Below are 23,376 nucleotides of genomic sequence, written 5' to 3' on the forward strand. Positions count from 1 at the left end.
AGTTTTTGCACTTGGCCTTAGTGACCACTTTTTAAAGCTCAGTGCCCCAAATATTGCTAAACAAATTACATATCTCTTTAACCTCTCCATTTCTACTGGAGCTATCCCTCAGGTCTGGAAATCTGCACATGTAGTCCCACTGCATAAGGGTGGTGATAAAAGTGATCTTAATAACTATCGGCCAATTTCCAAACTGTCCTGTCTTGCTAAAGTCCTGAAGTCATTAGTTAATAATCAGCTCAAATCTTTCCTCTCAAGACATTTGGTGTTATGTCCACTCCAATCTGGTTTCAGAGCTAAACACAGTACAATGTCACAAATATTGTGCCGCGTTCTTTGTTGATTTATCAAAAGCATTTGACACTGTTGATCATGCTATGCTCCTACAGAGTCTACGTGATATTGGTTTTCATTATAAGTTCTGTAAATGGTTTCAGGACTGCCTGTCTCATAGACAGCAATGTGTGATTTTGGGAAATGATCACTCTGTATTTCTACCACTGTCAAAGGGGGTTCCACAAGGTTTAATTTTGGGTCCTGTCTTGTTCACAATTTATATTAATAATATTACATCCTTTATAACAAACTGTAATACCCATCTTTATGCAGATGATACAGTTCTGTATTGTTTTGCAAATACTGCACACTCAGCCACTGAGATACTACAACAAGCCTTTGATAAATTGCAAGATGCATTTTTTAATTTGAAATTAGTCCTGAATGCAAGCAAGACTAAATACATGGTGTTTTCTAGAGCCAGATATTATGGACAATAGTTTGCATATTACCACTATGAATGGACAGAGTATTGAGAGGGTTTCATAGTACAAATTTCACATTGACACACAAGCAAGATACGACAAAAAATTGGACATTTGTACAGAAACAGAGCTAATTTTCCAATGTTCAGTAGGAAGCAGATAATTGAGGCCGTCTTCTTGTCTGTCTTGGACTGTGGTGATGTAATCTATAGACACGCCTCTGCCTCCACTCTTAAACTGCTAGATTCAGTTTCTTTTCCCCCCCTAGATTTATTACCAGTGACAGTTATTCTACTCATCACTGCATCTTGTATGAAAAGGTTGGGTGGGTATGTCTAACAGTAAGGCGTGACAGGCATTTGTTTCTATTTATTTATACCGCCCTTTATGGCAACTTGCCACAATATATCACTTCCTTATTAAACTGGTCCCACAGTCATTATTTGACTCAATCTAGCAATTGGTTGAAACTCATGTCCTGCGTGCAAACACTACATTTGGGAAAACTGCTTTTGGTTTTTGTGCTGCACACACTTGGATCATTTTACAACACACACTAAAACTCAACACATTTGTACCTATAGGTCAATTTAAAACCATGAACTACTCCGCACATGAATGTAATTGTTTTTAACTGTGTTCTGCTGTCTGTTTGTTTTCTCATTACTTATTTTTTGTGTGTAATTATTCTGTTTTGTACTTTCAACATCACTGAAAATGAGGGCATGCCTTCGAGATTTAAATAAAGGTTGAATGAATAGTGGACAACCTGGCTTCAAGCTCTAACATCAGCAAGCATCTACACTAAAATGTCAAAGAACAGACCACTGAATCTCTACCAGCTGCAGCAGTGGGGTTTGAGCTGACCACTCATACAACATTGGCACGGGAAAAGTTAATTTTCCATGGGGGTCAATGAAGACATCACAGTGCCCCCCACCCATGCCCCTTGCATGCTTCATTTTATCCCCAAGAACCAGAGACTAACCAGTACTCCTGGTCCCAGGCTGTATGTGTGTCACTTAGTTTTAGGCAATTTGATTAAACACAGCCATATTTAGGAATGTGCTCCATGAGCATAATATAAACAACAATAAAGATGAATTTGATTTTGACACAGAAGGCCAGGGACAAAAGACAGGGATACGATAAGGTAATAATGCAGGACCACAAATTCAGGACTCTTCTTAGTTGACACTTCGTTTTTACACATTCCTAAAAAAGATTAAAATTGAATACAACTAATTGACATACAGTGAACCTGGGGGGTCTGGGCCCCTGAGACAGTTGCCCACTTTGAATGGACAAGTATGGAAAGTCAGTGTTCATTTCTTTTTCAAAGTAAAGCCTCCATAGGCTTTCTGGTGTATGCTTCTGGGGTCACTTATGATGATGTGGAAAAATACAAAATTATGTTCAGTTTAATTTGAAATATAATTTGGGTCGGACGAATTATTGCAGCCCCTGGCCAATTTGCAGCACGCTGGTTTGTACGCAGGTGCTCCCAGGCTGCCTGACAGTCATCACCCTGTCCAATTAATGCCACAGCACATGCCTCGGAGAAAGTTAACGGGGTGGAACCGGAGAGGCAACCCTTGCCTGCAGTTACGCGTTGATACCCCTTTAAAAGGCTCACCATGTTGCCATCACATGCTTCAGCACAGAGGTAGGATGAGGATGTTCTTCTTCTTGTTGTTGTTGTTGTTGTTGTTATGTAAAACGTGTTTCTTATGTAGTCTGTCATTTTAAACGAGACCCGAGAGACTTGTGCTGAGGATTTCTTCACTTTCCAGTGGCAGGAGGGGACCCAGGCAGCCCACCCCGCCTGTCAGCGCTGCAGCCAGCCAGTCAGTCATGTTGTGCTGCTAGTTGTTGTTCAGTAGCAACACACCGACTGGTGCGCAAACTGAAAGCTGCGTACAGTGTTAATGCCAAGTGACGGATATAAGCGACGTGTGTGCGGGCTGCTGACTGTGTCTGCAGCAGCAACGCTCAAGGTTTCGCTGCCGTGTCGGCGGTGGAGGAGCGGATGGGATAGAAAAAACATCCTGAGCAAAGCCCGCTCGCCTCGGAAAGGAGTGTTGCCTCTTCGTGCGAGAAGAGAGTTGTTTGCTCCGTCTCTTCTCTCCTCTCGTCGTCTTTTTTTTTTTTTTTAAAAAAGGGGTTCCCTCGAGTGGAGTGGCGAAACATCGGCGACATTCGTGTTTATTTCCTCGAGTTGAGCTGCATCGGTTAACCAGTCGGACGAGGTTGACTTGCCTTACCTAGTCATTTGGAAAACAAGGTGCCCTGACTGGCTCCTCGCACCGTTGGAAAATTAGACGAGATAGTGCCTGCCACACGGAGCTACGGTACGGTAAGTAGCGGCTGCTCCACATTATCTTTTCTCATTGAGCTTTCTTTTTTCTTTTTTTTTATTCAGGCGGAGCAGGGGTTGCACGGCCAGCTTTCCTCTTTTGTGTATGCTTTTTAGTCATGTCTGGAGGACGTTGCAGAGGCAGATAATGGCCATGATGATGAAGGAGATTCCCAGGGAGTGGTACTCAGTCGGATTGGCCGTGCAGTGTGTGTTATCATAGCCAGCCCCCCCACCCCGACCCTCCTCCGCCACAACCAGCACCAGCAACCACCAAAGTGCAATGCCAAAGCGATAATAGTGCTTTGTCCGCGGAAGAGACTGAAACAAGGTCAATGATAGGGACACAGTAGCCTGTGAGCGCTCTAATATCATGATTGGCTGGATGGATGCGCGGTGTGTTCACCTGGATATCAGTCCCGGTGTGTGTGTGTGTGTGTGTGTATGTGTGTGTTATAAGGCTGGGTTACGATGGGTTACAAACTTTATGGTACATACAGCTGAGGCATTCCTTGTGGGCTATAATTTGCCCTTTGCGTGTGACTCACATCGGGCCCTTTAACGGGCTACTTTGGGTTGAGTGAAAATAAACAAATCAGCCGCTGTAAACTGAGGCAGAAGGAATAACCAGCCACTGCATTAGTCCAGTGTGTTGCTCTGCTCAGGTAAATGAAGAGGCTTCACAAATGCCAAAGCAATTAGCCCACATCACCGTTTGCCAATTAGGTCATAAAGGCAATGAGCTCATAACGGATGATGCTGTTATGACATCATAGATACACCCCCCCCCCAGGCTTGGGCTGTCAGTGAAAGATCTTCAGCACATGAGACCTGTTTGAGGGGAAAGTGGCAACAGAAGGGCTTTTTTAGAAGGGATTCCTTTCATCACTTCTTTTTGGCCAGATTATAATGGTGCTTGGACTCAACACTTATATGAAATCAGTCAAGTGTAAATATTTCAGCACTTTAATAATATTAAACTAGTTGATGAGGCTTATAAGGAATGCCTGTGTGATGACATTTTGTACAGATATTCCAAATCCTATACTTTTATTCTACAAATTTTACTCTTTAACTCAATACATTGATTATACAATAGCTACACATGGCTTTTTAATACTTGCAATTCATGCACTTTTAATATCGGGCTAGTGCATCACAAACCCATGTTTAAATATTTGATCAGCAGTGGTGGAAGAAGTATTCAGATCCTTAACTTAAGTACCATTACAAGTAAAAGTCCTGCAATCAAACTTCTCCGTAAGTAAAAGTACAGAAGTATTGGCAGCAAAATGTACATAAAGTATCAAAAGTAAAACTACTCCTTTTGTGTCACTGATATATTATTATATATTAAATTATTAGATTGTTAATACTGATGTATCAACGTGTAAGCAGCATTTTACTGCTGTGGCTGGTTGAGGTGGAGTTAGATTTAACTTTATATACAGTTAGCTAGTTTACTGGTTCCCAACCTAGGGGTCGGGCCCCTCCACAGACTCACAAGATAAATCTGAGGGGTCATGAGATGATTAAGTTGGAACAAAGAAAAGCAGAGAAGTTCGGCTGCACAAATTTCTATTCATTTTTTGGACTTTGGACTGAATCTTTGCCTTTATGTGAACTAAATTGGATAATTGTTTGCCTTTGTACTAACTCTGGTATAAAGGGGCTCCAACAGAAGCAGCTCCAACTGTAAATTCTTCATGTCTTCAGTCAAATAATTGACTCTTCAAAGTGAGAAAATGTAACGGAAATCTGTGTATAACATTTGTTAAACGCAACTCATGAGACGACTTTGCGCAAATCAATAAACCGAAGTTCAGTTAACTCACATTTTTAAAGCAGCACGGGAAGTTGCGTTTTTTAAGTTGAACCACCCTAAAATGATTTACAGTGTATTAACTAGCTTTCAAATAAATGTTGCGAAGTACAAAATACAATATTTCCCTCTGAAATGTAGTGGAGTAGAAGTATAGAGTAGCATACAGTGGAAATAATCAAGTTATGGACAAGTACCTCAAAATTGTACTTAAGTACCAAATTTGAATAGATGTACTTAGTGACTTTCCAGCACTGTTACTCAGTTACAAAACTGAATAATAAAATTGTGGCCTAATGTCAGAGGAGGTGTAGTTTTTAGTGGCTCAGTTAAAGGAGAGGTTCCTCAACTAGTTACTCATTTAGGTGGTGTTCTTTCGATGTTTTAATAATCCCCATTAACCAGTAGCCACCTTTTTAGTAATTCTCTCTCATGTTCACACTATCAAAAATGACTTGCTTGTTCAGGGCTGCCATGAGGCTATCTTGCAGTGTAAATGAAGAGACTGATCTTCCAGGCCACTCTTTGACACACTAGTTTATTGCAGTTGAACATTAATCTTTTGGAGTTTCTTCAGCAGACTTATACCTCACCGTGCAGTACCTCTTTACCGCATTTTCTCTCTGATCCAACTGACCACACCCCACCTCCCTAAACCATCATAAATGTCATAAAACCTAATGTAGAAGTGTTTTAATGACTCACTCCTAGACCTGCCATTAAATAGCCATGCAGGACTAATATCTGAGCCATTAGTGTAAAGGCGAACTGTGAGTTATCAATGGGTCTCTGCCAACATACAAATCTAATGCCTAAATCATCAATGAAATACGGGCCATTAGATCGTGTTTGGATTAGTGGTATGTTTTGGATATTAAAACGGTCCATGCTTATATTCATTTATTTTATTCCAGTACTGTGTATCATCATTCAATCGTGCTAATCGTTTACAATACTTAATTTTACTTTCTGCAATGTTCAACAGAAATACCACAGTATCTTTTAGAGAGATGCATTTCTGAGTGTAGTACTAAACAAATCTGTCCCCCAGTCCTGTCAGCTGTCCATTAGGCAGGTGTGGAAAGTAACTGCACTATATTTCAGAGGGAAATATTGTACTTTTTACTCCACTACATTTATCTGACAGCTGTAGTTACTAGTTACTTTTCAAAATAAGACTCTACATTTAAAAAACATATGATAAACATAAAATACAATACAAAAATCCTTACAAAAAAAAAGGCTGAGTCTACTTGGGGCACCTTGTCACAGGTTTCAGATGTCTATGAAATGCCAGCAGTTGCACCAAAGAGACATTTCTCTTCCAAACCTCTCAGATGGTTTAATTAAAAGGTAAAATGATCCAATGTTTCACAAAAAGCAAAGATTAGAGGAAAAACACAAAAAACAAAAACAAATTTGTGTAGCAAAACTTTCTTTTTTCCTCTCTCATTAATCGTCTCACGACTCCTCAGATGTATCTTGTGATCCGTTGGAGGAGCCCGACCCCAACATTTGGAACCACTGGAGCAAACTGGCTAACTTGAAACTAGCTCCACCTCGACCAGCTACCACAGTAAAATGCTGCTTATGCATTGAGGCATTAATATCAACAATCTCATAAAGTAATACACGATAATTTATTGGTCACAGGGGCCGAGTACTTTAACTTTTGATACTTTAAGTACGTTTTGCTGATAATACTTATGTACTTTTACTTACTTTTAATTAAGTAAAGGTTTTGAGTACTTCTTTTACATTTGCAGTTAGGTGTAATGTACTGCGTTGTATAGTTTAGCTGATTTTGAACAAACTTGTGTGCTGACTTGAGCTTTCTATTTAATGATAGGGTTATATACTATACAATAAATCCTATTGCTACTGTACACCTCTATTAATGATTTACTACTAACTTGGCTTTTTCCTTTACCTGCAATGCCCCAAAGATATACAGCACAACTCCAGCTGAATATCTGAAATCTATGTATAAAGTCTTATGATCTAGACCTGTTTGAATGACTATAAATTTAATTTCATTAGAGTGTAACACTTATTCAAATATGTTGTGCAGCCATGTGTGTTTACACTGGTTGTCATTTTAGCAGCTCCATACAGGAGCACCGTCTGACGAGAAGCGAGATTAGCGTCACGGTTGCTTGGTTTCATTAGAAGAGGCTTGTTTATGTTCATTCGCTGTCATTGTCCTGAAGAAACCCTGTACCTATCATCCAGGCTTGCACAAGTTCACTTTTTTTAAATGAATCACATCAGCTGGACTGTTTTCTACCCCAGTAATGCCCTCTATAAAAAGCTAGCGAGAGCTGACTTTGTGAATAACATAAAATCTTAATATGCGTGGCACTGTCTTTTCATGGTGATATATGTTTAATTTCATAATTAACCCATGGTGGCCCTTTAACTAGCTCTGCCCTGATTATTGAATTAATTTTCAATGCCCTGCCATGCTCTTTGTCCACAGTAACTCTGAACTCTGATGCTTTCATGTCTGCTCTCAGTATGAATAGGGCAATGAGATGTGGGACAACTGAATGAAGAATGTTAGTTACTGAACAAGCTGAACGGAGAGTGTAGTCCTTTGAGGCAGCCAGCACTCTGATCCACGTATGAATGTGTGGACAGAAGTTTGATTGTCTCTGTGTGTCACTTTCTGTGATCCATCCATGTCTGTGGGACCGTCTCTGCTTTTCTTTGTGAGAAACCAGAACAAAACCACACACTTTTTTTTTTTTTTTCAGTATATTCTGAGAGAAAGGATGTTTATGGATTTAGGAGTAAGTAGACTCCTCATCCATGGTTTTGTATGGATGAGGAGTCCACCAGGAGTCTCTGTTAGCATCTCTGATATGTTAAAAGTGAATTATTGAATGATCAAACTAAAAACCAACTAAAAAGTGGTGGTACTCCTCACAAAGTCTGCCTTTTGAGCATGAAACACTCAACCCCTGTACACTTGAAAGGTGGCTGTAAAAAGTTGTAGTTTGCTTCTTTACAGAGAACGAAGAATTCATAATTATTCTAATTGATTTCATAATATCCAAAGTATAAAAAAACATCCACATCCATTTTTACATTTCAGTAATTAAATAATTCATGTAATACACTGGCAACTACAGTATAGTTAAGATATGGTGACATTGAGGTAACTCAGTCTACTGGTTTGGATTTAAAGAAATATTGCATCATGGTTAAAGCTGCATTCATAGATTTAAAAAAAAAAAAAGTTTTTCCAGCAAGCAACAAGCTGAAAACACAACATATTTTTCATCTCATGAAGTTGTAACATGTTAGCAAACAGTGGCTATATTACACATCCAGCTGACATGGCGCAACATTATGCTGCATTCACACAATGTCGGCAGAATGTGAAGAACAGGAAAACCTCCCGTTATTCCGACATTCATGTCCAATGTCCAATACTGACTCTCATTTTAGCTCTGTTTTGGTCTCCATCAGCTCCTGAAGGAAGACATCTGGCTGTGTAACAGTTAAATGTTCAGTATGTTCACCAGCTAGTTGTAATTTTTGTCTGCCGTTTGGCGCTGGGCAGGTTGCGTTTCATTCATTGCCGATATAAAATGCTGATTGGTGCAGCTGTAAATATATTAAAAAGCCTCTCACTTGGTGTGAGATGGGTTCATGAACTCTGGTGCCCAGTGTCCAAGTTGAACATATTACCTCCACACCTATGCCTTTGACACCGCAACTTCTTGCACTGGCGCTGAATATTGGTATTAGGTGGTAAATCATGTACTACAGAATCATTCAGTATGAAGCAGTGCCTGTGGATACTGGGAATATGAATGTTAAAAACATGCTGAGTGTAAGGAGTGGAGAACTGTGAACGCTTCCATACTTTCTTTCTGCTGTTTTAATATATGAACCTTCTGTAACCCACATGAAGCCAAGCTAGCCACAGTCAGACAGTGTAGAGGAAGTGATTGTTTATTACTCATCAGATAGAGTTTGTTGGGCTTGAGTGTAACTTTAAACAAAAAAAAAAAAGTATTTCTCTGTTATTCATACTCAGTGACCCCACCTATCCGCCTATTTCACCCCTGTGAACTAATCAATACCAAACAGTTTATTTCTTAGGTTATCTACATCCCATCCACAGGTGGAGGTTAAAAAATGTCAATTGTTTTCTAAGACAAATAATAAGTGATTAGTTTTTAATGTAACAGTAGAACTGATTGGATCAGCTTCCCCAAAAAGTGGAGGTATTGATTATTTGACGTTACACAATGTGTATCACTTGAGTTGCTCTCCCACAGCACTAAAAGGCTTGGCCTGTATTGATGTAATAGCTGCATATTCAACCCTTTCATTATACAAGTGTATAATTCAGCTCTTTCAGCTTTTCTGACTTTCATCACCATTTCTTGCAATCTAAAAAAGGGTTTGGATTAGGTAGCAAAGTGGCTGCTTTTACTGATGGCAGATTCGGATTCTTTCAGATTACATACTGTAACGTCTGACCAAAAAAATGCTTTAAACATTTCTGGAACCTGAGTGCAAGAAAAAAACCACTAAATGTTCTTTACATGCCAGATGCAATTAAAACTGATTAAAAATATTTTGTGTAACTGCGTCAAAACGCCTTTAATAAGCAGAGAAACTGGTGAAGAATCTGGTGGTGTCTTTTTATGTCAAACTGTTTTGCAAGAGTTTCTCTACCGAACAGTAACACTCTGGTGGCAGATTATGGGCAAGAAATATTTAAGATGGGTAAATATTGTACTTTTGACTTAACTACATTTATTTGACAGCTCTAGTTACCAGTTATTTTGTAGATTATGATACGTACAAATCACATGGAGGGCCGTAGTGATAATTGAGGTCATGTCCTTGGTATTTACTCTGGGAAGTTTCTAAAATCCTCACTATGGCCCTTTTTATATTGAGTATATAAAATATGATTGCTATAGATTAAACTACCTAACAGTAGCTACATAAGGTATTTAGAATTAGCTCCACTTCCACCAGCTAGAACTCTAAACTGCTGCTTAATGAAATGCACAATGAGTACTTTATTTTTGATACTTCAGTACATTTTGCTGATAACAGTCCTGACTTCTGCATAAGTAACATTTTTAATGCAGGACTTTTGTGTCAAGTAGTGTGTTATTACTATCTTTACTTTTGTAAAGCGTGTAAATACTTCCTCTGCCACTGTCAGCATTTGTATTATAGTTAGACATCATACCTCAACGATGCTCAGTGGAGTTCGCTTGTTTGTTAGGCCATGTTGAGGGAACACATGCCCCCTCTCATCTGGAGGGCATTTTGATGGTTGTACTTAGTCTAATTGGTTCATCTTGTTTCCAATCCCAGCTAGAAATGGAGAGTTAAATAAAAACGAAGGTAGGCTACTATTTGACATCTATGATGAGTGTAACAAAATCTACATAATTAAGTATATCAATTATTTTAGTAAAGTTATTTTATGAGTTTAACCCTTTTAAAGCACAGTAGATACACGGGTTCCACAACACTGTGCAGTTCAGGTGAAGAGCTGGTTTTTAAAGTGAGTTTTAACACCAGAACTTGAAATGGGAAGCATTTAAAAACCATATCTGATGTGCTTCACATGGGACACGGTTGATGTCGTTTTAAATGCCTTCCTCATTTTATACCTTTTCATATGAATTTCTCTGGAAGTGTTTTAACAGTCTGGTGACTTGACTGGTCGGGGTTTGGTCACGACAAATGCCAGGGTGAGGCTGTCTGTCGACCCATCGCCCATGATGTAGCGCCGTGTTTTAATGTAGTGGATTCAAGTTACCTCGGACAGCCTACTGCAAATATTTAGTTTCTTATCCCCCTTTCACAATAAACAGCTGTGTGTCCGTCATTGGAGGACGTGGGTGTCAAGCGTATGGCAACTGGTTCAGATGAAGTTTTCTGCAGATCGGTGGAAGCCCAACCAGGAAGAACACACACACACACACACACACACACACATCTCGCAGGCAGCGCCACCGACCGTCCTCCCTCCACTCCTCTCCAGCTCTCCCAGTTACGGAGCTCTGCCATCGCACCAGTCCGGCGGCTCTGCCCCCCCCCACCGCCTTCTCCCACCCCCCACCCGCCCCCCCTTTACCAGCAGATTTGTTCGACGTTTCCCGGCTGGCAGGAGGAAGCGTGTCGGCGAGCCGTAAGTTACCACCTCGATTTTTTTGTTTGCTATTTCGCCCTGAATGTTTGAAGTTGTTCCGACTGCCCAGCCGTCCAGAGAGGAGCGCAGAACCCATTTTTCGCTTTCGTGCACCAGAAGCGATACACAGCGCTGCTGCTACGTGCCATATCCTCCCAGGTCTCAACTAAGACTGTGATCACACAGCCACCGTGTCGGTAATAAGGAATCCGGTTAGAAAATGTGATCAGGAGGGGCGCCTGCCCTTTATTTTGCTTGGTGTGTGTGTGTGTGTGTATTCGGGTAGCCCCCCTCCCCTCTCTCCAGCCCATATTTAGAGCCTGGCTACTTCAGATGGGCAAGCTACGTCAAGCTGTAGCCTACTGTATCCCATCCTACTGTAGCCCTCGGCCACTGTATGTATATATTTACGCGTGTAGTATAAATGAATGCATGTATCTAAACCGTCCTCGACATCTCAGCCGATGGTGGTGGAGATCAAGCTCAAGGCTGCGGTGCAAGTCTTGGAAGAAAACAAAAAACCAACAGTGACCTAATGTTTTAAATTCTTTTAGTCTTTTATCTCTTCTTGATAAACCTCAACATGCCAGCGCCTCGCGCTGTAGCTGCCTGTCACCACCTGTGACATGGATCATGGAAAATAAGAGCCTCCTCAGTCTGATCCGAATGGGCCACCTTACCCTGCTGGTTATTTTTGATGTGTGTATGTGCTCTACCTGAAAGTTGAAACAAGACACATTTAAAAACCAAGTGGCTGAGGTATTAATTACAGGTGTAATATTGGCTGATGAGTCATTTATGATTGTAGCATGCACAGCCAGTGTTACCAAGTGATCTGGAGCAGGGTTGGAGTTGTTTTCTGCAAGGTGTGTTGCATGTCGCTTATTGGTTGGATAATGGAGTGGTTTATGAACCTTTCTGGCTCGTGACACCTTAAAATGAAGCCAATTCTACTTTTGACCCCTTATCATAAGTTATGGCCTTGAGTTGAGAGCAGTTCCATGAAAACGTGATTTGTCCATCTCAGATTTGTCTTATTCGAAGAATGTTAGAGGCTCAAAGAGGTATTCAGTATAACACAAGAAAAATCAACAAAGTAGGGACTGTAGAAAAAATAATTAGAGAGGGAGGGAGGTCAGAAAAGGGGGAGGGTAAGTCTATATTTATTTGCAGATCTCATTTCTTTTATACTTCATTCATTCTGTGATGAAAATATTGCGATGCTGAAGTCCATTAGCACCAACGGATGATTGGTTCACTCATTGTGCGGCTGTTATAGACCTAATTGTTTAGCAGCTCTTTATTTGGTGTTCTGTCTGCTGTGCTGGATTATATTTTTTAATAAACTATTGTAATATTTATATTTATAGCATACTTATAGTTTAATTTGGAGGCTAGTGCATGAGACTTGTGTTGGACTGAAACATATAAAGCTGATGGTTGCTTTAGCTGGACCTGCAATTTCACAGTATACAAAAAGATGTGTAGTCTATAGATAATTCATAATTCAGTTTCATTAGTCAGTCTGTGTGTCCTGATTCTGTTGAATTATTATTTAAATCCGTATGGGCTGCCATTTTACACACATTGTCAAGAGTCGTAGGAGATCTTGCAAGTCTTATCACTTAAAAGAAAAAAAAAAGTATCCTGGTGTGTTCTGGTTCAGTCTCAGCCGGCAAGGTCACACTGCAAAGCAGATTACATCTTGTCTGAGAAGCACAGCCTGGAGTTAGCTGTCCTGTGACAGGGCAAAGATGGAGGGAAACACAAAAGATGAGGGATCACACACTACCTGATGTTGTCATTCATTAACATGCACCCGTTGTTCCTGAGCAGACACAAAAAAATGTTACATTGTTTTTTGTGTTTTCTGAGATGGAGGGTAATAAAGACATTTCATTAAATGCTGTAATTTCCTTTGAAACGCTATGGGAATGGGAGTTGTAGTTTAGGAAGTTGTACTTAGTTTTTATTAACCCTGGGGCTAAACTCGTATTGGCTATTGCCAGGATCACTCTGACATTTCAGTCTTGGACCGCCTTCATGCTGCACAAGCCCAGTCAGATTGGGGCAGACAGAATCAAACATGTTTAAAAAATCTTGTCGGGCTTCAACTGTAAATGAGTCGTCATCATTGGGCCAAAATCTCAGAAATCAAAATACAGAGAAATCTGCATCAACCATCAGGCCTCTGAGTGCCTCACACAGCCATGCTAGTCTGAACAGATGCCCTGGCCTGTAATTCTTGAAGCATAGCGCCATACAGAATGAATTGGAAAGCAAAACATTAAAAAGCTTACTGTGATAAGACCTGGGATTACTGCTTTTTTTTTCTGGTGTTAAACTGATAGCTATGCGATTGCTATGCTATAAAGCTTAATTAGGGAAATGTTAAAACTTTAAATTCACAAAGTCAGTTTCTTTCCACTGTTTTAAGAGAATAGAGAGACAAGCACATACTGTAAATATGCATGCCCATAGTCCTTTTAAAGGGTAACTACACCCTCAAATTCTGCTAGAACCATCCCTCCCAGCATATTTAAAAAATGCAGGCGTGAGGAAGCAACGACTATAGGAGGCGTGGGCTTGTGGCTATGTAGTGTGTGACGCAGAGGGTCAGGGGACACGGGGGGAGGCTAACTGACCACCGCTAAGTGTTACATGGACAGCAACGTAGAGCTGGTTGTCAGAGCTAACCACGCATGAGCAGCTGCTGTTAGACTCTCCTTTTCTCTGTGGAAAGACAGGGATTCTGGTGGACAACAACATACGTAACAGACGTAGGAGTGTTGCCTATTTCGTCACAGGGAGGGGCCACAGAATTTGGCTGAACCAAACTTTCAAATCCAAGCAGACACATACAAGTGAATTTTGAGCAGTAAAAGCAGTTTTTCACACACACTATGTGTAAAAAAAAACTGTATTAACATCATATGCTAACAAGAATCTATGTGATGATGTGTACAGTGAAAAATAAAATTTTGTGTGTAGTTCCTCCTCAAGAGAGAAATTCATTAACCGATTATAGCTAATTATGGGAAGTAATGGGGTAGGACAAGAAGCTCTTGAGAGTTTAAAAAAAACCCCTCCATTCAGTTTACAAAAGCAAAGTTAAATGACAGAAAAAGTATAATTATATTTGCTGTCGAGAATCTCCTTTTCTTTGTGGTGCAGATTCTACTGTATGTACAGTTTTTAAATGCAGATCACAGCTGTAGATGGGTAAGTTTACCCATCTCATTAGGCAGACAATAAATCTTTATGAGCTGCAGTATAAAATATAAAAACACTGCTTTGCACTTAAGTAAAGGCATGGTCTATTTATACAGGAGTGATTCTTTATGTTGCAATTTCACAATGAGCTCAGGGAGTATTTTTTACAAACTAACTTTAGGGAGTATTTACAGTATGTTGTGTCATAGATGTATGCATGAGATTCCCTTTCTCTACGTAATATGGACATTTAGACACTGATTTTAGATCAGTCATTTTGCCAGATTTAAATAGGCATTTAGCTGGCTTGTCTTATTTTCCTCAGTTGTGCTTAATATTGCAGTAAGGCCTTTTTGACATTTTCCTTTCAGACTAAACATTCAGACTAAACAATTGGCCTTAACAAGTTGTTATTTGCATGCTGTGTGCACACTAGGTGATAAGGCAACAAGCGCAGTGAATGAATGACAGAGTGCATCAGTTTCTTCTATGCTACATATAACACATACAAAGCCATTATAATGACAGGAACTCAAACAGGCATTCAATAGCGGTAGCTCGCCATATGATCAAATAAATTCAGTTTGATCACCAAACCATTCAGCTGAATTTGCTCATCATTAAGCTTCTTTATGTATTACATCAGATGTTGTTGTTGTGTTTAAATCTAAACTGAAGGCTTATGTAAGATAGTCAATATCTTTGTTATGCTTGTGTCTTGTTGGCTCGCACTTGTTTTCATTTTCTTTGTGCCTCAGTACTTTCTACACCACAAAAGCCCTTCCAGCTTTGTCTAGTTTTAAGTCATGACAATAAAAAACAGTTTGAAATAATGTTAATGATCCCTACTTGGTTCATAATACACCTTATACCACTCTGACCATCAATTTGACCATGTTCTGATCAGTAAGCATGGCCAAAACTGTGGCCTGCTGATCTTAATGTCTTCCGTGTGATTATAAGAAACAAAAGTTATAAAGACGTTATAAGAAGTCTGTGGTTCCAATTAAAAGCCTTATTTGTAAGTAACTTGAACTACTGTGTAGATCACTGGTTGTTGTTCTGTTGATTGTGAACATTGTAAGCACATGGTGAAACTAGGACAAGCTATAGTTTTGACCACTTGTCGGTCTCTTATCTCTAGGCCCCTGTGGAGAAGCATGTGATGACTCACGCAAGGCAGAAGGGTTTCCTAAGGCAGAGCAACAGTAGTACCGAGTGGTGGGACAACTCCCCTTCTTGCGCACATGGTGGCACTATGGGCGGCGCCTGGCCTGAGCGCTCACTACGATTCGGAAGGACAAAGAAAATAAGTGAGATCATTAAACAAAGGAAAGGCATGACCAAGAGGATGAATGAGAAGAGAGAGAGGACAGAAAAATCAGATCAGAACAGAAAACTGGACCGGAGGCGTGACAAGAAACGGGACAGGAAGTTGTATCCATTGCGGGGAAGGGCTGGGGTTTCAGATGGGGAGGGGCTCAGCTGCCATGTCCTCCTTACCCGATTGGAGGAAAGCCTCAGTGAAAAGGAGAGTTCTAAAGAAAGGAAGCAAAAGGATGCACGCCGACATTTATCTCTCAAACCCAAACCCAAAACAGGGAAAAGGAGTGAAAGAAAAGAGGCAAAGTCATTACCAAAAACCAAATCAAAGTCAAACAGCCCAAGTCATGACGAGAGTATTCATGTCTCACAACCTCGCAAGCGTAGGCTGGCCTCTCTCAATGCTGAGGCAGTGAACAGTCTACTGCTTGAAAGAGCTACTGACCCTCAGCCAGCAGCCAAACAGGTCAGGAGACAGGAAGAGCCCACGAATGGAGGGATATCCCTGGATACAGATCCAACCAGGACTGGTGTCCCTGGAGGTCTGAAGGCTTCACGAGGAAACCTCAGTAAAGCCTCCACGTCTCACAAACTTGAACTGTGCCAAAGCTCTAAGCAGGTCAAGAAGGCCAAAGCCAACCGAGAAGAGAGCAGGGGGATGAGTCAGGAGAGTCTGGATGCCCCTACCCCCAGAAGATTGGCTGGACTCAATGCTGCAGCCCTGCTGAAGTTAACCAGCTCCTCTGCTACCAGTAAACCGAGAGTAAAGGCTGCACCCACAGCTACTATCACATCAGACTGCAAGGCTCCCACTGCGGTCTCAACCCCAAGACAGCAGTCCAGAGTCAAACTCAAGGGGTGCTCACAAAAGCAGAAGGGGAAAAAGGTCCCTCCCCTGCACAGTGGCTGCACAGCCTGCAAGAAGAAGGCAGACTTTGAGCCCAAAGTGGAGTGGGAGACCGGCAGCTGCACCCATCGACTGACCAAACCAGGCTACCAGTCACGCAGTATGCTAGCGTACCCACTAAAGCAAGTGAAGGAAGAGCAGCTGGAGACCGAACTGAGCCCGTACTACTGCTGTCCCCCAGAGGGCTCAGTGGAATACTGCCACCGCTTGGCCTTCTTCCTGGGCCAGCAGCCCTATGGAGAATCAGACGATCAGCCACTTAACTCAGCCATGACCCCTGTGAAGCGCGAGTGCCTCGTAACCTCACCCTCCCTGACGCATTCTCATCCGCACACAGCTCTGACCCTCAGCCCCCACCCCTGCCTCTGCACCGCCGACCACTGCTTCTCCAGCTACTACGTTCACATCGCCCACCCAACACACACTGGAACAACATCAGCAAGCCTGGCCTCGCGACCACTGAACTTTGCCCCCTCCAGTTTATGCCCTAATCGGATGACTGGCTCCAAGCTGCTGGGTCCACAAGTGTCCCGCGCTTCGGGGCTGGCCCACCCCGCCTACTGCAACTCGGTGGCTTCGCCCTGTTACAGTGACGCCTGCGGGATCAGTGGCTACACCTACAGAGCCATGCCTCCTGTCACCAGCAGGGGTTGTTCTTTCAGCACAGGATGCACTGAATGCACACACAGCATCAAAACAGGTGAGTGGAAAATGGAGATAGTTGATCACTGAAGTATTTCAGCTGATTCGAAATCCAGACAGTTACTGAAGGTAGTAAGTATATGAAATATATAGTCAATATCACGTTAACCAACTATCAGTGAGATTGTCTGAACAACAATATTTAGCATTTTCAATACAATCTGGAGCAGACTGAGTTCAATATTGTGTCACTTCTTCAATTCACTCATCTTAAGCCCTCTTTGTATAGCTGTTATTATGAAAGAAACCATTATCCCAATGTTATACTCGAAACGAGGTATTAACTTAAGAGTCCTTTGTTGTAAAATGTGTGCCTCAAGCTAGTTGTGTAGGCCAACAAGTGTGAACATTTCTGTTTTTTGTTGTCTTTTTTTGTTTGTATGAGCTTTGAAAGTGTCCATAGCTTGAAGCTCTGACTTAGATGTTTCTTGATAAGGAGCTCTAGGCTCACATGTAGTATTTTCCGTAACAATTGTGTTATTTATAGTTGGACTGATGAATAAGATAAAAGAAGCATGCAATTTGCTCATTTTAAGGTTTATGTAACTTTTGTTGAACGGCAGCAACTGAACCTGCTACCTAAAGTTTACTAACATTAGCCACTATTAGCTACTGGTCATACCAGACCAAGCAAGGCTGTAGCAGCAAAACACCTGAGTGTATTGAACTGATCAAAAGTGCATTTTATTTCTTTTGAATTCAACTGTTCTTCTGTAAGAGGAAGATTATGATTGTGTCTTTAAAATTGTTAGCTTTAAGCACAAATTTGATGTTTTTTGCTGTATTATTTAAAAGTGTTACTTTCATCCTTTACTTTTCCAGAGGGTTTCTCCTCCCCTCAGGGTGACCACAGCCCCTCCCTTCTGGTTCCCCCCTCCCTGCCCATGTCCAGCTGCCCTCTATCCAGCGTGCCCACTTCCACCCAGACTAAACCACACCTGCTGACCCCCCTTTCGGGGCGAGACCAGCCCCAGGCCAGGTTAAAGCTGGCCAGGGAATGCCCACAGAGCACCAAGCCCTCCAACGGCTCCCTGTCCATGGGCCGCACACGACTGCCCCAGAAACAGCCGTTGCCCTTGCCAAGCCTCAGCGGCACCAAACAAAAGAGAGTCAGCCGCAGACGCGCCACCAACGGTTGGCGGCCTGTTGGAATGCCCACAGAGAGGGAGGTCTTTATTGCGGTAGGTTATTTGTGAGTGCGTCTCTGAGTAGTGTAGATGAGCAAAAGATTAAAGAGCTATTTGTCTAGTTGTCTCTGTAGTGAGGCTTTTTCTCTTGTATTCCAATACCTGCTAGTAAAAACCTTAGCATCCACGCAGCTGCCTGGCCGAGAGAAAAAAAAAATCAGCTCTTGGGGGGATAATTGTGTTTTGACCACACAGCTTCGTGTGACAGATTCCTTTTTGTCTTTATAATGAGAATTATATCTGTCCTTGTCTGTGTGCATGTGTGCACGTGTATGTGCCTGTCTCAGGGAGAGGATGAGACTGCCCCGCGGCAGTGTTATGAAGGAGTCGAGAGAGACGGTGAAGTGATACATGTCAGAGACACTGTGCTGCTACGATCGGGCCCCAGGAAGAAATCCCTCCCGTATGTTGCCAAGATATCAGCGCTGTGGGAGGACCCTAAAACAGGTGAAGGAGACGAGGAGGGGGAGATCATGGATAGATATGTTGGTTTGTGTGCATGGATGGATGGACGAAGGGACATATGGCCAAGATTGTTTACCTGTACTTTTTTGTGTGTGTGTGTGTGTCTCAATTTGCCTCCTCAGGAGAGCTGATGATGAGTCTTTTCTGGTACTATCGGCCTGAGCACACCCAGGGAGGCCGAGATCCCAGCACACACTGTGAGGTGAGCCTCGAATGGACTGGAGCAACGATTAAATACTGCCCAGTGGTTACAGACAGTTTTGCAGGAAAATAGTAACAGCACGCTGAAAAACTGTGACCCTTATTAAAAAAAAAAGAAAAATTAGGTAAACGAATGTGTGATGTGGAGATGTGTACAATTAATGGATGAGTATTTGACATTCAATTAATTTTATATGATTATTTGAATGAACATGCGATCATTTAATTATTGCTGTCCCAATTTTTATGGAGCCCCAAAGTGTTCAATATGCAATAGATAAATTTAAATAACAGATATTATGAGATAACTAATCATAGGAATACAAACAGACAAATTATATAATATTACCATGCAATTGTGAAATAATCCAATACATTTATACACAGAGTTTATTGAAGGTTATTTTTATTTAATTCCAGCAGTGTGAAAAAAACGAGTCAATTTTTATTTCACACTGCTGTTTTTCCCCAATGACCATTTTATTTCATAATGCTACTTTTCATCCGGGAGTCTGTCAACCAAGTCAAACAGGGCAGAGCCACTGTGATTGAAAGTTGCTTCGGTGTGGGAGTGAGCGGACAGTCATAATCATAACTGCATAAAAAAGTAAAATTGTCACTGGGAAAATGGCGAATGGTGAAATAAAAACAGACTTTGGAAAAAAAGAACTGCTGGAATGAAATAAAAATGACCTGCAATAAACTCTTTTATTGTGAAAAGAAGCAGGATGTAAAACTATTTATAATAACAAGCTGAGTTTTAACAATTTATTGGATTATTTCACATTTTCATGATTTAATTATATATTTAGACTCTTAATATTCATATGATTACTTATTTCATAATGTCATTTATTCCTTTAATATTAAACACTTTGGGTCTCCATAGTTATTTTTAACAGAATATATTGGGATTTCTAATTTTACCCAGCATAGCACCCAACATAGTGACATTAGCTGCATACTGAACACAGCAGGCTAATATAGACACACTGTAATAATTCATATAAAGTGTGCCACATTCGGGGCCCGACTAAAGAATGGAGAATTTTCACTTCATTTACTTAAGAATGTGGCGACATTTTATTGTTTGTACTGTATAATGTTTTAGAAACTATTTAAAGTTACCAAGTGAAATTCTTAAAACTGCTGTAAAAGACAGACAGAAAAGACAGTAAATTCTTTAGTTTAACAGGCATCTTTTATTAGACAAATACTGTCTTGTGCTTTCACATTATAGGTTATAATTTGGTACAATGTGTTTGAGTATGGGAGGAAAGATCATTTCCTTAAATCAGGGCAAGTATTGTCATTTGCATTACTTGCATCACATATTTATTGGCGCGCTATAATAGAAATTTTGTAATTATCAATAATTAGTTCATTATAAGTAAGTGATAATGCATAATGAGGTGTCCTGATATACGTAAGAAAATAATGTGCAAGTAGGAGGTGAAGAAAACTTTCTCTCTATGCACAAATATTGAGATAGTCACTGCTGCTGGAGACATCATTATCTTTCTCTCAGCAGCCCTGAAACTGTTGATGGTTGGTTAGCTCTTTAGCGTAACCACAATGCCAAAATGATGATATCTCTCCTCAGTCTTGCACAAACAAAGAGCAAGGGAAAAGAGCAACTTCACTGTTAGAGAGTGAACACAGTGAAACACTACTCATGTTTCTATTCACAATGTATGTCTACAGCACGTGTTGAGTAGAGCAGGATTATTTGTTGTGTGGTGGCACTAAGGGTAGAAGCACAGAGGCACAATCCTATTGCACATGAACAATTACTGTGCTCACAGTTGAAAAGTGTTGTCATTTCTTCAGCCAGTACAATAGGAGACACTTGTGTCGATGTGACATTGTACACCCACTGTGGTTTCAGAATGAGATTTTCGCCTCTCGGCATCAGGATGAAAATAGTGTGGCCTGCATAGAAGACAGATGCTACGTTCTCCCACTAGCCCAGTACTGTAGGTAAGTACACACACACAGACAGAAATACACTGCAGTGATAGTCGTTCGCAGAAAGTCTTTTTAATAGGTTTGGAGTTGTTCCTTTTTAATTAACACCTCAGTTTCTGAGATATGTGGAAGCCTGTTTTTCTGACTTCCTTATCGCACAGCGGTGACACTGCAACTGTTAATGAATTCGAGGGAACACTAGGCCATGAACATTTGCTTAGACATCATTTGCAAATGTCTGTTTTGACTGCAGTTGCTTGTTAATTTCAAATAAATTACAGTAGCATAAAGATATATTTGATTTGTGCTTGATTTCTCGGCAGATAGTAGTGACTAAGAGTGTCACCTTTGATTTATTTATTTTTTTCCACTGTCTGTGTGTGTGTCTGAATAGATTTTGTGCCTTGGTGAAGCGGCGTGCCGAAGGTGCCCCACCTGGCAGCGTCAGCATGGTGCCCTGCCGTCCCGACTTCGCCCCCCCTTCCCACCGCTGTGTGCCCACAGATGTCGACCCCGAGCTGGTTTATCTCTGCCGGCACGTCTACGACTTCCGCTATGGACGCATCCTAAAGAACCTGCAGTAGAGGGTAGAAGGGGTGTCGCACCCATGAATTAATCATAACATAGCTCCTCTTCCCGCACAGAGGTGGGGGGTGCTGAAGGACTGAACACCCCTATTTTTTCTGCTGGGGACTCTGACGAAGGGGGAGGGGCCAGTTTTGGAGAGGGACAGATGAAGCAAAAAGTGTTTGACACATTATGAAGCACAGATCCCTTCAGTTGACTAAAGGGGGGGTTACAATGTGATAGATTAATCCATCTCAGTCAGAGCACCAATATTTCCTGCTTTGGAAGAGTGAGGAAGGGAGAATTATTCATTCATTAGCTTGGATTTTTTTCTCTGAGGTTACATGGAGGCTTGTGCTCCCCCCACCAGCCAGGAATGCCGAACACCAGGCTGAACTGGGCTACTGTTAGGACTGCGTTTCCCCCAAAGCATCTTAGCACAACAATCATGTTTGTTCCATTTGTAAGCCAATGGCTCATGAATGGTCCGGCGCTAAGGTGCTTCCAGGGGAACACAAGCCTGCACTGTCAGCTCAATGTTAACGGTGTTCAACCAGCCAGGGTGAAGGAGCAGCTAATGGAGAGTGTCGTCTTATTTCTCCTGATTTGATTTTGTCTCAGTTGTCTGTGTGTGTGTGTGTGTGTGTGTGTGTGTGTGTGTGTGTGTGAAAAGCGAGTTGTCAATGTGGATAAATGGATAAATGTGGGTACGTGTGATGGTTTTTTAGGAAGCTTTCAGGCAATCAAACCAAACAAGCAGCTTTAGAGGAAGCGGAGCTCTCTCTCCCCGTCCTCTCTCCTGTGTGCCACAGCGCACTGACACTGACAGATACATTTTCATCTCACGTGATGTGCTGCGCAAACTAAAATACTGTACCTGAAGGGGGTTTTATGAGACAGATCTTTCCATACCAAACTCCACTCTAGAGCAGGGCCTATTTCATTTATAGTCAGGACACTAAAATTGGCTCTAAACTGATTTTATTAGTGAGCCCCAGTGGATTTTCAAACTAGCTTTCATCTCAGCCACAGTCCTGGCTTGAAGAAGCTTTGTTCTAGAGAGGCTTTTCTAAGGGTCCAATAGAGAGACCCTTTCTGAGGAGCAGAGACGCTTCTGAGCCCTGTGAAGGCTTATCAAGACCAGGGCCAAAGTTCATTGTTATTTTTGTTTGTTTTTCCATACATTTTTTCACCTTTGCTGTTCCCTGTGACTTGCCTTATGACTTGCAGGTAGAGCTTTAGGCAGCTAGTCTCACCACATACAACTAGGAAGTGGTAGAATGGGTGTACTGTAGGCCCAAGAAAAAGGATTTTGTTGCCTGATTGACTGACTGACTGATTGATAGCTATGGCATGATCACTGGACAAAATTAACTGCTTTAGGGCTGCAACTTATGATTATTTTCATTAGCGATTAATCGTTTTGTCAGTAAATTGTCACAATATAGTGAAAAGTGCCCTGTATAATTTCCCCAAGGTGACGTGTTTAATTATCTTGTTTTGTTCAACCAACAGTACAAACTATCTACTATCATGTATGACAAAAACGAAAATTTGAGAAGCTAGAACCAGGAAATGTTTGACTAAATGACTGAAACTATTTTGATAATCGGATAATAATTTTAGTCGATCGACTAATCAATGAATCGACTCATCGTTGCAGCTCTACACTGGTTAGAAACACAGTGCACTTTTCATGTCATCGATCTGCTGTGCTCTAGCTGGTCGC

At 41.4% G+C, this 23,376-nt stretch overlaps 1 protein-coding gene across 3 annotated transcripts; it reads left to right on the forward strand.

Annotated features, from left to right (window-relative positions):
* The first annotated feature begins 513 nt into the window (after positions 1-513).
* On the forward strand, positions 514-22,016 carry LOC122863613 (bromo adjacent homology domain-containing 1 protein). Of its 3 annotated transcripts, none has more exons than XM_044170260.1 (7): positions 514-3,448; positions 15,472-17,257; positions 18,082-18,440; positions 18,734-18,893; positions 19,034-19,113; positions 21,001-21,092; positions 21,475-22,016. In XM_044170260.1, the coding sequence occupies exons 2-7, from the start codon at positions 15,493-15,495 to the stop codon at positions 21,662-21,664; spliced, it is 2,646 nt and encodes an 881-aa protein (XP_044026195.1). In that variant the 5' UTR covers positions 514-3,448; positions 15,472-15,492; the 3' UTR covers positions 21,665-22,016. The 3 variants fall into 3 exon arrangements, with proteins under 3 accessions (XP_044026195.1, XP_044026194.1, XP_044026196.1); XM_044170259.1 differs by lacking the exon at positions 514-3,448 and adding an exon at positions 10,821-11,114; XM_044170261.1 differs by lacking the exon at positions 514-3,448 and adding an exon at positions 11,125-11,311.
* Positions 22,017-23,376: the final 1,360 nt, after the last annotated feature.

Source organism: Siniperca chuatsi, linkage group LG16, assembly GCF_020085105.1.
Source record: "Siniperca chuatsi isolate FFG_IHB_CAS linkage group LG16, ASM2008510v1, whole genome shotgun sequence".
Taxonomy (NCBI): Eukaryota; Metazoa; Chordata; class Actinopteri; order Centrarchiformes; family Sinipercidae; genus Siniperca; species Siniperca chuatsi.

Bases quoted from the DNA above. Each gene is read 5' to 3' on its own strand.
- LOC122863613 (XM_044170259.1), top strand. From the start codon at position 10,836: ATGGCAACTGGTTCAGATGAAGTTTTCTGCAGATCGGTGGAAGCCCAA. The intron at 17,258-18,081 runs GTGAGTGGAAAA...TTACTTTTCCAG, and splicing joins CACACACAGCATCAAAACAG to AGGGTTTCTCCTCCCCTCAG. The intron at 18,441-18,733 runs GTAGGTTATTTG...TGCCTGTCTCAG, and splicing joins AGAGGGAGGTCTTTATTGCG to GGAGAGGATGAGACTGCCCC.